General features: G+C 40.6%; 1 protein-coding gene across 7 annotated transcripts in view; it reads left to right on the plus strand.

The window, feature by feature from the left end:
- Positions 1 to 16,250, plus strand: part of lztfl1 (leucine zipper transcription factor-like 1) — a 133,006-nt gene that overhangs the window by 16,015 nt on the left and 100,741 nt on the right. For all 7 annotated transcript variants that reach the window (XM_053228110.1, XM_053228108.1, XM_026938243.3 and 4 more), the window contains exon 8: positions 15,241 to 15,318. In XM_053228110.1, coding sequence (XP_053084085.1) covers positions 15,241 to 15,318 — 78 coding nt within the window. The remainder of the gene's footprint in view (positions 1 to 15,240; positions 15,319 to 16,250) is intronic.

The raw sequence follows: 16,250 nt of genomic DNA on the forward strand, positions 1-16,250 counted from the left end.
TGTTCAATAAATATTATCTTTTTTGGTTATCTCCTACAATTAATACTTTCTTTTTATTCTGGTTTAACTGTAAAAAGTTCTGTGGCATCCAGTCAGGTATTTCATTCAAGCATTTAATCAATTTATTAATTGGCTCCTGATTACCCAGTGACACTGATATGTAAAGTTGTGTGTCATCTGCATAACTATGAAAACCAAGTTCATGCTTTCGAATGAGTCTACCAAGAGGTAACATGTAGAGAGAGAAAAATACGGGTCCTAAAATGGATCCTTGTGGAACTCCAAATGAAATGTCATATTGTCTTGATGAGTGACCTCCCAATTTAACATAAAACTGTCTACCACACAAGTATGATCTGAACCAGCTTAGTACTGCTCCTGAGAGACATACCCAATGGTCAGGTCTGCGTGCAAGTAGGTCATGATCTGTAGTATTGAAAGCTGCACTCAGGTCAAGAAGAACAAGAGTGGAAATCTCAGAACTACCACTTAGCCGCAGATCATTTAAAACCCTGACCAAGGCGGTCTCAGTAAGGAAATCATTTAGATTTTGAAATAAGGAAATCATTAAGCTTGAATAAAAACAGATTTTCCTAAAATTTTAATTAAAAATAGTGGGTTAGATATAGGATTTAAAATACGAAAAACAGTTGGAGCCGAATCCATTTTCTTATTTGTATTTTGGCATACTACAAAAGCTACACATATGCAATGCCACCTCCCTTCCTACCCTGACCCAGTATGTATAGCAGAGTATTTAGGGGTACAGGCCCCAGCGGTGATAGCTGTTCCATTTGAAGCTAACCATGTTTCAGTGAGAAATATAAAATCAAGCTCATGGTCCACTATTAGATCACTATAGACTGAGTAGAGTAACTGTCTAATTGTCAGTTGCATATATTAGAAACAGCAAAGATTATGTTGTTTGCTAATACCTGTACATCAAGCCTGCTAGGGTGAATACCATCATTTCTAGAAAAACAAAAAGAAAAAAATAATAAATAAATAAAAAGATGTGCGATTCCAAAAAATGCAGTACATACATTTTGAAGCTAGCTGTGTAAACTTAATAAGCGGCTAAAATGGCCAATACCTCTCCCCAGTGAGGAGACTGGACCGGAATTAAAAACAAGTTTACCACAGTCCTGGAGAAACATGAGAAGGCGACTTAAGTCCTTTTTAGTAGTTTCGACATTTGTTCATGTATCATTACACCCAACATTGATGATCACATTGCAAACATGTGGGTGCTTGTTTAAAATGCTGGGTAGCTGTGGTGAAGTGTTGTTTACCTTGTGTGGCAGCGGGAGCGTGGTCAAGCATCAGCTACAGACAGAGGGGAGGCGGGTTGAACCGACAGGTGACGCGTGATGATTGTCACCTGTGTCTTATTACCGTCAGTCTACTTATGTGCGTTTCTTTGTGCTTTCAGTGACTGCCATACCCAGAGAGAGAGAGAGTGAGTGATCTAGCTGCATGCAACACACACAGACAGACAGACACACACACACACCTCAGACCTTGAACTTGAACGGGGCGAAAGCCGCAAAATAGTGACGGCCCCTTGTTCTGTGGTTTGTTCTTTTGGTTGAGTTTTTGAAAGTGTACTTAAAAAGTGCAGTGTAAATAAACGTGAACCTGGAGCTCTGCTAAAATTAGGGGAATGGGCTCTCCGACTCCTTGCTATTGGGGGAAGTCCAGCTTGCTGCTCAGAAGCTGCCTTCCCCGACACAGCTGGAGTATCCAAGTGTCAAAAGGGTGGTCCTTCAACAGGTCGGCCGGACAGCAGAGGAGCACCGCGACGCTTCCATTGTCTACAGCTCCCCAAGGTTCGGCTGCCCCTTTGCCTACACGCAGCAGCTGAAGGGCTCCTATCACCAAAGATTGATGGTGGAGAAGCGGAATGTGGAACAGATCATTGAGCTGTGCGAAGCGTTGGCTGAGGAGGCGGAGGCGGGGCTGTCGAAGTCAGCTCCACATCAGGGGGACATGGAGGCTGGGAGGGCTCCGCCCCTAGACCCTTTGTGGGGACTCCCCTTAGGGATTTTCCCTTGGAGCAGTTGTGCAATGAGTCACTGATGGTCAATAAATCCAGCCTAAGGTTCCGCTATCCTGCTCGTAATTTTCAGTTAAGGATAGGTTATATTGAGTGACACAGGACTTTCAAACCAAGGAAGAGATGACCCAAGTGTTGGTACCAAAGAGCCATAGAGAACTCCTGTTCCATGCGGCTCATGATAATCCCATGGCTGAGCATTTGGGGCAGGATAAAACCCTAAACCTTTACATGGCCAGTTTCTATTGGCCAGGTATTTGCGGTGATGGTGTGCAACATGTCACAAATGTCAGCTTGTGATCCGCTGGCCACTCCAAAAATGCCATTGTGCCTTCTTCCCTTAATCAAGGTAGCCTTCAAAAGAATTGGCATGGACCATTATGGGGCTGTGGGACAGGAGGTAAGTCTAAAAAGTGTGCCTCAGTTCACCCCGTTCTCTTGTGGAGACCACCACTCATCGTCCCAGAGAGCACAGGTTGCAAGGGGAACTTTCTGATGTGTTATCATCTATACCCGGTTGCATGGACCTCAAAAAACACCACATCAAGACTCCTCCAAGTGTGATTGTACACAGCCGCCCATACCGGTTACCTGAACACAAAAAATGCGGGATGAACTCAAAGCAGTGCTCAACATGGGAGTAATCGAGGAGTCCCACAGTGTTAGGAGCATTTCTATAGTCTTCGTGCCCAAGGCTGTCAGGTCAGTCTGTTTTTGTGTTGACGTTAGAAAAGTGAACGCGGTGTCAAAATTTAGACACATACACAATGCCACGCATTGATGAACTACTCAATCAGTTAGGCGTGGCTAGCTTTTTTTTGACATTGGACTTAACCAAGGGGTCTTGGCAGATTTCCTTGACTCTAATATCTGGAGAAAACATGGCCTTTTCCACACCGTTTGGGTTACACCAATTTGTCACCAGATCCGGTCTAGTGGACAGAGCTGTGCGAATGGGCCTTTTGCCAGGTAAAAGCAGTTTTGTGTGGGGGCCTGCTGCTGCATTGTCCTGACTTTTTTCTTCCTTCGTTCTGCAGACTGATGCATTGGACAGAGCACTGAGGTCTGTTTTGTGTCAGGTGGTGGAGGGGGAGGAGTGTCCTGGGCACTGGGCATATCAGCTGGAAGCCCTCAGTAAGCGAGAGTAAGTCCAGCACGATGGAAAAGGAGCGTCTGTCCATCAAGTGGGCATTCCTCACCCTCTGGTACTACCTACTGGGGCACCTATTTACCCTCTGTTCCAATCACACCCCGCTCCATTGGCTCCACCACAGGAAGAATGCTGACACATGATTCACTCATTAGTATTAATAGTGGTGCTATACTGAAGCATTTTATGTTTTGTCTCACATCTCAAATACTCCAAGTCCTACAGTGAAAATTCTTTTAGCTAAATATTCCTTGGGTTCTCCTGAACAAAAAAAAAGCCTCAAGAACAATTTAGCTTCACCCATTTAGATTTGTTAATTTGCAAATTGCATAATATGCAAAACCTACTTTTGAGAACTTTTCCCAAGGACTTTTGGCCTATCTTGACAATTTTGCTGTCAAACTACTCAGCAGTGTGTGACCCTCAATAATTATCAAAAACACATTTATATACAATATGGCCACCACATGTCGGTCTATTCTAATGAGGTGGTGCCTAATTTACTCAGACAGCCCTAACTCATTACTGTTTGCATGGATTTGCACAAAACTTGAAACACCTATACAGGACAAGATTCTAAGGTCAAGTGCAAAGTTTGGGGCATGGTCATGCATAGGGAGCTAATATCAGATAACTGTTTCTCAAGAACTCTACATCTGATCGAGCTGAAACTTGGTATACTGCATCTCTATGCTAATCTGCAAGTAGATCTTTGATGATGACCTGGTTAGACATCACCACCATTGGCTTTCAGCAGGCATTTGACAGGGTAAACATTGAGCCATTGCCATGAAACTTGAAAGTATGATCCCTCTCAGAACCCCTAATAATTGATACAGTCTCACTCAACTTGGCCGTTGGGGCCTTTTCCCCATGCTCTGTCTCCTAAAAATGTGCCTTTTGGACCATTTAGCTCCACCCACTCAATTTTTTAAGAATTTGCTTAATATGCAAAAACTACTTTTGGGAACTTTTCCTAGGGTTTTTGTCCTATCTGCACAATTTTTGTGTCAAACTATTCAGCAGAGTGTGAACCTCAATAATTTTCAAAAACATGTTGACATTTGTAAACAATATTGCTGCTAGATGTCAATCAATTCTCATGAGGCAGAGAGTAATTTACTTAAACAACTATAAGACAGGGTTATGACTGAAAAAAATACCACCAAATTTGGTAGTTACAGTGAGGTCAATAAGTATTTGATCACCCTGTGATTTTGCAAGTTCTCTTACTTAGAAATCATGGAGGGGTCTACAATTTTCAGCATAGGTGCATTTCCACTGTGAGAGACAGAATCTAAAAATAAAAATCCGGAAATCACATTGTATGATTTTTTTAACAATTTATTTGTGAATTACTGTGTCAAATAAGTATTTGATCACTTGCTTATCAGCCAGATTTCTGACCCTCAAAGACCTGTTATTTTGCTTTTAAATAGTGCAGCTACACTCTGCTCATGATTCTAAAGTAGTAGCACCTGTTTGAGGTCGTTAGCTGTCATAAAAACACCTGTGCACCCCACAATCAGCCAAAGTCTAAGTAGCAACATGGGCAAAACCAAAGAGCTGTCAAAAGACACAAGAGACAAAATTGTAGACCTTCACAAAGCTGGAAAGGGCTACGGGGCAATTGCCAAGCAGCTTGGTGAAAAAAGAACAACTGTTGGAGCAATTGTCAGAAAATGGAAGAGGCTAATGATGACTGTCAATGTCCCTCGGACTGGGGCCCCACGGAAGATCTCTCCTCATGGGGTATCAATGATGCTAAGAATGGTGAAGAATCAGCCCAGAACTACACGGGAGGAGCTGGTCAATGCTGTGAAGAGAGCTGGGACCATCGTTTCCAAGGCTACTATCAGTAATACACTAAGACGTCATGGTTTAAAATCTTGCATCGCACGGAAGGTTCCCCTGCTTAAGTCAGCCCATGTCCAGGCCCGTCTGAAGTTTGCCAGGGACCATCTGGATGAGCCAGAGGAGTCATGGGAGAAAGTCCTGTGGTCAGATGAGACCAAAGTAGAACTTTTTGGTCTTAACTCCATTCGCCGTGTTTGGAGGAAGAAGAATGATGAGTATGATCCCAATAATACCATACCTACAGTGAAGCATGGGGCTGGAAGCCCCATGCCCTGGGGGTGTTTTTCTGCACAGGGGACAGGACGACTGCACTGTATTAAGGAGAGGATGAACGGGGCCATGTATTGTGACATATTGGGCAAAAACCTCCTTCCCTCAGTCAGAGCATTAAAGATGGGTTGTGGCTGGGTCTTCCAACATGACAATGACCCAAAGCACACAGCCTTATCAAGGTTCTGGAGTGGCCTAGCCAGTCTCCAGACCTAAATCCAATAGAAAATCTTTGGAGGGAGCTGAAACTCCGTGTTGCTCAGCGACAGCCCCGAAACCTGACAGATCTAGAGAAGATCTGTATGGAGGAGTGGGCCAAAATCCCTCCTGCAGTGTGTGCAAACCTGGTGAAGAACTACAGGAACCGTTTGACCTCTGTAATTGTTAACAAAGGCTTCTGTACCAAATATTACAATTTTTTTGACTCAAGTGATCAAATACTTATTTGACACAGTAATTCACAAATAAATTGTTAAAAAAATCATACAATGTGATTTCCGGATTTTTATTTTTAGATTCTGTCTCTCACAGTGGAAATGCACCTATGCTGAAAATTGTAGACCCCTCCATGATTTCTAAGTAAGAGAACTTGCAAAATCACAGGGTGATCAAATACTTATTGACCTCACTGTAGGTCCCATATCCCACCCCCTACTCAGGCAAATGAACTGACTTGTACCCACCAGAAGGGGGTGCTGTAATAAATGAATTTACCTTTTGGTTTATATCTTCACAACTGTACTGAATAGAGTAAAATTTGTTATATCAGCAGAATTCATGAATCCTCCTGAAACTTTTTGCCGTATGGTTTAATTACCTTTGGCTGACATCCTTTCTGCTTTTTTTTTTAATTTTCAAATTTTCAGAATAGTGCCTATTCTGCCTAAGTCTGGCAAGTGTGTTCAGCTTTTTAACCATACCAGTGTTTTAAATTATTTCCAAAGTTTTAAATTATTTCCAATCGCATGAAACGTTATCCTAGTGTGATTATTAAACAGTCAGCCATGTTGTGAAAACCATCCTGTTCATTCATTCATCACTGACTTAACTTTTGTATCACACTTTTTGTTTTAGAAAGGCTGGATGCGAGGGAGTGTCAGTGGTAATGAATATTGATGTCTTTCACTCCTGGGGAGATAACGACCCACCACCTAATGGGTTCATCAAGGTGGAATGCCACTGTGGAAACTAAAAGAAAGAATTTGAGGAGACTAAAAGAAATAATGTTTTTGCTTGTAGTTTACTTACAACATAATGCACAGTATCATCAAAATATAAAAATGAAAAAAAAAAAATGAGCGCATAGATTTGAACGCACAGTCACACACCTTTCTACCATTCCTGGAAACAGTTCCTGGTTAACTGAAGACACAAGTGAAGGTCATAAGCCTGGCATTTCCAGGGTGTTTGTTGCTTCTTGCCATGCACTTCTTTGCAATGCACACAGATCCAGCGACCAGCAATGGAAGTATTCCTGACATCTGAGCTCAACTCAGCTCCTGGAACCAGAACATGGTCATTACTGGTCTGTTTTGGTGCTACTTTCTGTGACACACCATGGAGTTTTTCAGTAAGCTGTTCCATATACTCGTTGTGGGTCATTTTGCCATATAGCTGTCTGTGCACTTTGAAATGATTGGTGGCAGCAATGTCCAAGAAGTGCAGGAAGATCTTTCTGTACCACTTCATGGTTTTGTGCTATGCAGTGTAGTACTGCAACAGCTGATTGCACAGGTCAGTACCCCCCATGTGTTGGTCGTATGCAGTAACAGGTGCAGGACATGGAAAAGTCTTTGTCTTCCATGTATATTGTCCCTTCACCCTCCTCTGTGTCTCCTGTATAGGCAGCATGGATGGTGGAACAGACAGACACCTCTCATGTGCCCATCCACTTCACGAACACAAGATGTCCATCCTGAATCCACCTGATGATTCCCTTGGTGGACTTTTTGGTCAGTGAATTAGCTGCAATCCATGGGCAGTTTCTCCTACAATCTCTGTAAGTCCCACAAGCACCAAACTTTATAGCAAACAATTGTGTTAGTAGCTCTGGACTCGAGTAGCAATTGTCCATGTACACATGGTACCCAGAGCCCAAAACTTTACTGTCCTAAAGAGACGTCACAGCATCATATGATAGTCCATGGCCTGTGGGAATGCTGTTCTTTCCTGTTTACACGGAAAAGCCCACAGTGTATCCAATTGATGAGTCTGCAAGGACAAACAAGTTGAATCCCCACTTGTGTGGCTTGGCTTTCATGCACCATGTCATTCATGTGTTTACTTTGCATGCCACCATCCTTTCATCCACAGATAAATTTCTTCTAGGATGGTAGATGTCTTTGCATGCATGATGGATAGTGTCTATGAGGAGTTTGGGGATTAGACCCTGAAAAGACAGTCATGTTCAGCTGTGCCCTTCTTTCTGTCTTTCTCCTTGTCTGCATTAGGGCAACTCGTGCACATTCCATGAAATGGTGCAATATCTGTGGCAGGAAAAGGCGTGGAGAAAAGACTGCCCTGCCACCAGTACTCAGTGATGGAGCTCATCTTCATCATGGCCATGTAGAATATCAGTTCAATGTGGCGGTACAGCTTGCTGATGCTGATATCTGTCCACTTGTATTTGTGACCCTGTGCAATTGCCCTGGCAGCCTGAGTAATTGTATTGTGGCACAGAGTTGACACAGTGGTGTCAGAGAAAAAACTATTCGAAGAGACTCAGGGGAGAGTGTGAGTCAGTAGATTTTGGCTGTGGTCCAGGTTCCTGTGCGGGCAGGAATCTCAGTCTGTGGAACCTTGTCAACATCAGTTTCTGTTTTCCGTGACTGAGTGGACTGCCAGTAGCTTGCCTGCTTATTTTTCTTGGCTCTCTTTGCAACAGTTATCTGGTCACTGTCAATCTCACATCAAAAAAAAAAAAAAAAAAGCTAACTGTGAGCATGCTGATCACAGGGTCAAAGAAACTATATTATCACTAATATCACTAATACTAATATTGCCCACTCATAACAAAAAAACATGATTTTTGTAATGCCTATTATGTTATATATCGTGTTTCTGCCATACTATACAGCATAAAATTTAAATACTCATTTTGTACAGCGTTTGTTATATTGAAAAGTTGCCTATATCCAGGACAATATATTTCACTCCAAATAGTGGATTTCTGTCTGGCAATACAGTTGGGAAATAGCCCGACTAGTAAAATATGTACATGCCTATCTAAAAATAACACTTTAACTAATGTAAGTAAGAATAAATGACTTACTCATCAGAAGTGATATCCTCCACTGGATCAAGTCGCTCTTCAAAATGCAAAAAACCCGGCCGCTGCAGATGCACAGCATTTCCAAGTCCATGTGGCAGAGGTAACTCCGACTCCACAAGTCTCTCCCTCGAATTAGGGTTTATCTTTTCGAGAAGGAGCTGTCTCTCTGACATAGGCAATAGATTACAGTGCAAGTGTGGGTCCGTGATAGTTTTTCTCAGATGCTGAATTCCTAAAAAGGACGGACAGACATCATGGCCATCGTCAGGGAGAGGTGTATTAGGACACAGCTTACATGTCAGTGGGAGGCCCGTGGCAATAGAACCATGGATAGAGCCGAAAGGCTAAGACGAGCAGAGCGCTAACAGCCCGGGAGAGATACAGCAATGATGAGCCACAAATTAAACCAGTTCCTCTGGATAGAACTGAAAGGCAGTTTCAAACGCTTGTGGCGAAGTGCAAAGAGAATATATCCACAAACTGGCTGCCGGATAGCAATGCATGTATGGCAAAGAATTCTGAGGTGATTTACAAAGTTTGTAGCATAACCATTGAAAAGGGCAGAGTTAAGTTGAAATGACTATTTCTAAGAAACCGAAAGTGCTGAAATTTGGTGGGCTGCATCAATGTGCTAATCTGTAACTGAGTTTTTAATCACCACTTACTTCCAAAACATGGCCATGGCCAAAACATGAGCTATTGTCATAAAACTTCAATGTGTGGTTCTTAACTCAAGTCCCCATCTCTGCGGAGAGCATCTCACAAAATGCAGTGCCTGAAGTTCACAAAGCGTCATTAGAACTGCATTTGACATCATGTCAAAATGTTTGGTCATACTCACCATTAGCATGTTTAGCAACAAAAAAAAATTGATGATTGGGGCTGTTTTATTGTGGTTCAGAGGCTTTTGTGAAGATTGCTGGCATTGTGAATTAATCAGCTCAGTGGTTAAGACGTTGGACTTCTGATCAGACGGTTGAGAGTTCAAATCCCAGCACCACCAAACTGCCACTGCTGAGCCCTTGAGCAAGGCCCTTGAGCAAGGCCCTTAACCCTCAGCTGCTCAGTTGTATAAATGAGATAATTGTAAGTTGCTCTGGATAAGGGCGTCTGCCAACTGCCATAAATGTAAATGTAAACTTACAACAAGATGATGAGCCAAATACACTTCCAAAACAGAATGTTTACAGAAACACAGAATTGTTGTTTTAAATGACTGCCTCAGTCTCTGGATTTGAACTCTGGATTACTGAAAAACTGTTAATTGGAAGTCCTCATGCACAAACCTCAGAATATAAAGGAACTTAAAAATTGTATATAGAAAAATGCACTACATAACATTTTGTGTGTGAAAAATAACATTAAAACAACTACACAATGTCCCTATATTTTTGAGCTTAAAATATCACTTATTAATGGCCCAAGCACCAAAGGTGCATAGGCATCCTTTGATTGTATGTTTTAAGGGGGCCAAACACCGCAGGTATGTAGGCACCCCTTAGTAATCATTTTCTTCTTCTTACTGTTCTTCCTAAGTGAATCTATGGCAGCCCATAGAACACTTTGTATGCTTTTTTATGAAATAGAGGACAATCTCAGCTATATTCACAGCAATTTTGGTGTATGCCACTCAAGACCTCTACTGGTGGCAATAGGGCATATTTGTGTTTAGAATAATAACTCTGCAACAGAATGTCGTAGAAATGTGATTCCACTTTCCTCTGATTCTTTTGGATTTTTGATATTTTTTGTTTGTCCATAACACAAATGAATTTGACGGTGAAGCCACCACACAGGATGTGAAAGCACATCTCAGCAAGGGTGTGAAATATTCTGACCATACTTTGTAGATAACTGAAAGATTCCAATGGTCTCAACGAAGGTTTGTGTATATTTGTGTATATTCACCTCTAGGTGGTGGTACAATTAACAATTTGTTAAAAAAAATTGCTTGTAACTTTTGAACTGCTCAACATTAAATCAAGATTCTTATTCCTACTGATTTCCTTGAACATGCCAATGTTGTGAATGTAACAAATTTGTGATTTCTCAAGGAAGTCAGCTATTTTTCATTTTTTTAGAAACAGTTTTTCTTCTCCCACAAATTTTATCCACTCATGACCAAATTTGGCATGCGTCATTATGAAACTGTCCAATAAAAAGTTGTTTCTCAGGTTTTTAATGTATGGGACGGTTCATCCATGACATGCAAATGAATTTGATAGCAGAGCCGGCAAACATGACATGAGGGCATATCTCAGCAACTGTGTGACCTATTTTGACCGACCTTTGCAGAAAACTGAAGAATATCATTCTAAGGGTCTCCAAGAAGATTTGTCTAAATTCACCTCTAGGTGGAGCTATAATTTGCAAATTTGTAAAACTGCCCATAACTTTTTAACCACTTAATGTCAAACCATGATTCTTGTTTCTATTGATTCATTTTTTCTACAAATTGTCAAATGACCATGAAATTTGGAAGAGAGCATCAGGAGACCAAACTTTTTGATACAATGGACGGTTCATTCATGCACAAATGAATTTGACCAAGATTCTTGTTCCTATTGATTCATTTCTTCTTCTACAAATTGTCGAATAACCATGAAATTTGGAAGAGAGCATCAGGAGACAAAACTTTTTGATACAATGGACGGTTCATTCATGCACAAATGAATTTGACAGTGAAGTCACAAAAAAGGAAGTGAGGGCACATCTCAGGCACGGCATGGTTTATTTTGATCAAACATTGTAGATGTGTAAGTGTCCTAAGGAACTCCAAGAAATTTTGTCTTAATCTCCTCTAGGGGGTGCCATAATTCACAGATCATAACTTTTGAACTGCTTACCCTGCAATGTTGATTATTCTTCTGCTTGATTCCTTGGAAGGTGCCAAGAGTTTGACATGTAATGAATTTGTGGTCTGCCAGACCGGAAGAAATTTTTTATTTTTTTTGCTTCTTATCTTACAAATTTTGTCCAATCATCACAAAATTTTGGATCATAGCATTGTGAGATCAGTCCAAAAAAGTTTATTGGTGTCTATGATGTTTCATCCATAATCTGCAAATAAATTTGATGGCTAAGTCACCAAACAGAAAGTGTGGACATGTTTCAGCAATGTTTTTATATATTGACATTAAACTTCACAATGTTATATATATTTGTCAGCCATTGCCAGCCATCATATACAGGCACAGAGCTATAACACTGGGAACAAATGAGACACAAAAATCCTTAGCTTATTGCATTAAAATATGATGGAATACACTATTGCTGAAACATAACCAAGGAATAGGATGGAACATTTCACATTTTCACTCTGCTAAATAGAAATTTGCTACAGAGACAAAAGCGACCTTGTTAATTACATCATAAATTGCTGTCTTGCCAACAGGCCTCGATTGGCTGGCCTGTTTTACGATTTTGGGTGATTTTTTTTTTTTTTTTTTTTTGCCTGCGATGAAGCCAAGTTTCAAGGCTGGCAAATCCGGTGCTTCTGAGAAATTTGGATCCATGTAGTCAAATGTGATTGGTTAATAAGACCAATATCCCACTATTGGTCATCATTCACCTCATTTCCATACAGCTTCTCCAAATAAAAGCAAAATGAAATAGAAAGCAATCTAGTTGCACTGAAGGATGGACAAGAAGAGGCTAGGTGGAGCAGAGAGGAAAAGGGCATGAAGCAGAAAAACCCTCCAAGAGGATGCTGCTTTTTTACATCAGCAGCTATGTGGACAAGAAATTAAAGATGTTTCTAAATCAGAGACCATGGAAGAACAAAGAGGTACAAAATCCTTTAAAGCTCGCAATAATGCCTTTAAATCTGGTGACACTGCAGCGTATGGTGTCACCAGGTCAAATCTGGGGAAAAAAAACATTAAAAAAGCCAAAGACATTCACAGACAATGTGTCGAGGACCACTTCAACAGTGCTGACACTCGGAGCATGTGTCAAGGCATCAGGTCTATCACCAACTACGAGACCAACCTTGCCTGCCCCCGCAATGACACCACACTGTCCAGCGAGCTCAACACCTTCTTCGCTCGCTTTGAAAATGGCAACAGTGAGATGAACGCAAGAATCCCATCCACAGAGGATGGACAGATTCTCGCTGAGCACACATGATGTATGGCATGAACTGCGGTGGGTCAACCCATGCAAAGCTGTGGGCTTCGATGGTGTTCCAGGATGGATGCTGTCCTTAAGGACCTCTTAAGGACTGTGCCGAACAGCTAGCAGAGGTATTTACAGGAATCTTCAACCTGTCTCTATCTCTGGTGACAATCCCCAAGGGCCTAAAGTCAGCTATCGTAGTGCCAGTCTCAAAGAAAACAAACATCAGCAACCTGAACAACTGTTGTCCAGTTGCCCTCACACTGACAATAATGAAGTGGGTCCTCTCCCACATCAAAGCCACTATCCCTGCCTCCTTAGACTTGCACCAGTTCACTTAAACAACTAACAGATCCACAGAGGACCCCATCTCTCTGGCTCTTCACACTGTCCTGACTCACCTGGAGAGACAGAACACATATGTGAAGGTGCTATTCATGAACTACAGCTTTGCTTTCAATACTGTCATTTTGATAAATCAGCCTACAGAGCAGAGGTGAGAACATGGGGAGCTGGTGCTCAGAGAACATCCTGTACCTCAACACCACAAAGACCAAGGAGCTAATCATCAACTTCGGAAGGTCACAGAATGACGAATATGCTTCAGTCTTTATCTCTGAATCAGTCCGCCAAGAATCCCACACAAACAGTCTGAACTGCCCCCATAACTGTCTGCTACAACTGACTTTCATACACGCTCAAACACACACTGCACTATGACACTAATAAGCTATACAGTAACACAGAGGTCCACTTTCCTTTTGTTGTGTGTACTGTCTGGACTGCTGCTGCTGGTGTTCACTATTTGCGTCATACACTGTTTACAGAACTTTAATCCATTTGCACATTGCACTTTGAATCTCTCATCTGGACAAAAACTGTTACCCATCATTGTCACATCTAAGGGCTGCACTTCAACACAATGACAGCTGCTATAGTTAATAACCTCAGTTCTCAGGGAATAATACATTTATCCCCATTGTGTTATTTATGAAGACTCCATATCTGCATTCTCGTTCTGTACTGGTTTTCTTGCTGCTTTGTACATCTGAGCTGTTGCACTATTACTGCCTAACACAGTTTATACAGTTTATACTGCCTATAATATTGCTACAGTTGCACATATGGGATATATACAACATTTTTATTGTGTTTTTTATTATTATTTATTATATAGCATCTAGTAAGGCAGTTGCAAACCCAGTTTCATTGTACTTGTGCAGTGACAATAAAGATATTCTATTATATTCTATTCTACTCAATTATTTCAGAAAAATAAAAGACATTTACAGAGTAACTTCAAGTGCTGGTCAGTGTAATCTGACATACACATAACACAGCTAATGTTTACTAATTAGACTAATAAGTAAAGTAAGTTGCAAATAAAACTGCGACTTGCTGCATAATTTAGTATATTATTAGAATATACAGCTGAACAAATTGTTCTGAAAGTCAGTGGATATTTTCAAGATTGTCCCTAAGAAACCTGACTATAAATGAAGCTGTTCATACGTGGTAAGTGCCATGACATCCCCATATAATTTCTGGCTATCAGGCTAGCAGCTATAACCTAATGTAAACTAAAATTAGCAGCCAACATTTAAGCAAAATTGCATTAGCAAGAGTGCTGTCGTACTGAATATCAGCACAGCTGTGATTCAGCCGTAGGCACAAGGCCGCATGTAATCATTGCTATGCTGATATTCAGTACAACAACATGAATCTGGGTGTAATATTGCTTTTATACAACAGTTCTATAAACAAGAAATTAATAGTGAGTAACTACATTTCAGACAGAATATGGCCAAATATTTTGTTTATTTTTGCTCCATCAATAAAAATAGTTACAAAGAAGCCACAGTGAGATAGAGCATTGTGTGTTGCTATGCCAATACACAATACTGACTGACAGCCTGTAGTAAGTGTAGTAAAGGTTTCAATGTAACGAACTAATTAACAACTGAACTAACAAATTGCTAGAATTTAAACTTTATATAGTCATACAAACAGTGAAATGGACCAGTGCAGACCAGAACGTACTGTTCTTTAATGATAGTCATTGTCTAGTTATCAAATTAATATTTAGCTAGTCATGGCAGAAGGTAGTGGTCATCCAAGAACAGGGAGTGAAATTACAGGTTCAGGGCAGACAAGACCACAAGGGGCAATCTCGATATTTCAGTATTAAGATGGTGATCATGTATGATCACTGTATTGGTCCTGTAAGAGAACTAACCAAGCAAAATGAACTGTCTGAATAAAGAAGAATATGTTATAAGCAAAAAAGTCGAACATGGATGAGAAGACAATATGCATGGTGTGTGGCTGTTACTATTTTAGTGAGATTTCTTTGCTCAATGTTGAGAACAAAATAAGCAAATTTGATGTATAAAGAAGTTTCAAATTTTGTAAAACAGGGAACAAATACAAAACTTATTGCTGTTACATGCACTCTGACTAGAGGGCCATGAAAGGAATTTGTCACAGTGTGTGTTTATTTGGCCTGTTTTGTGATTTCAGGAGAAGTACATAGACGTGGCTTCTGAACTTATTGTTTACACCTACTTTTTCTCTGCCTCTGAGGACATCATACCTGAGGTGAGATCTGACTCTCAGTTCATGAGGAGTATCAGAATGAGCCCTCACAAGCTTTTACTTAGAGTACTCCACAAAGACTTAAGAATTGCATTGCAAGAAATACTACAAATGTTATTACACGATTAGTGATATGGTTTCAGAGATGCTGCCTTTACGTATTTACATTTGAAACAGCCTAATTTAGTATTGCCATGAAAAATTTTCCTTGTAGTAAATATAAATAGAATATTGCTGAAGCATTAAATTGGCATTAATTTAGCTTCTTTATGCAATAATGAACAGTTCTCATGTAGAGTATTGCCTTTATGCATTTATCTTCTTTGAAAACACCATGCCTCAATAACACTTTCGTGTCTCATAATTGCATAGTGAGGCTGTCCTTGCTGCCTTAATGCAAAAGACCTTAAAGTCTAAAAGGGTCTGGCAAATAAATAAAATGACGTTACAGTCAGGTCCATAAGTCTTTTGACAGTGACACAATTTTTGTAAATTTGCCTCTGTACGGCACCACAATAGATTTGAAATGCAATCAAGATGTGATTGAAGTGTAGACTTTCAGCTTTAATTCAAGGGGTTTAACAAAAATATTGCATTAACTGTTTAGGAATTACAGCCATTTTTGCAGTCTTTCCATTTTCACAGTCTCAAAAGTAATTGGACAAAGTAACATATTAACATTATGTTTAATACTTGGATGCAAATCCTTTGCAATCAATGACTGCCTGAAGTCTGGATCCCATGGACATCACCAAATGCTGAGTTTCCTCCCTTGAGATGCTTTGCCAGGCCTTTGGAGAAAATGGAGGGACTATGTTTAAAAAAAAAAAAAAAGGCTGTAATTCCTAAACAGTTAATGCAATATTTTTGTTAAACCCCTTGAAGTTGAAAGTCTACACTTTAGTCACATCTTGACCGCTTCATTTCAAATCCAT

Source organism: Pangasianodon hypophthalmus, chromosome 22, assembly GCF_027358585.1.
Source record: "Pangasianodon hypophthalmus isolate fPanHyp1 chromosome 22, fPanHyp1.pri, whole genome shotgun sequence".
NCBI lineage: Eukaryota > Metazoa > Chordata > Actinopteri > Siluriformes > Pangasiidae > Pangasianodon > Pangasianodon hypophthalmus.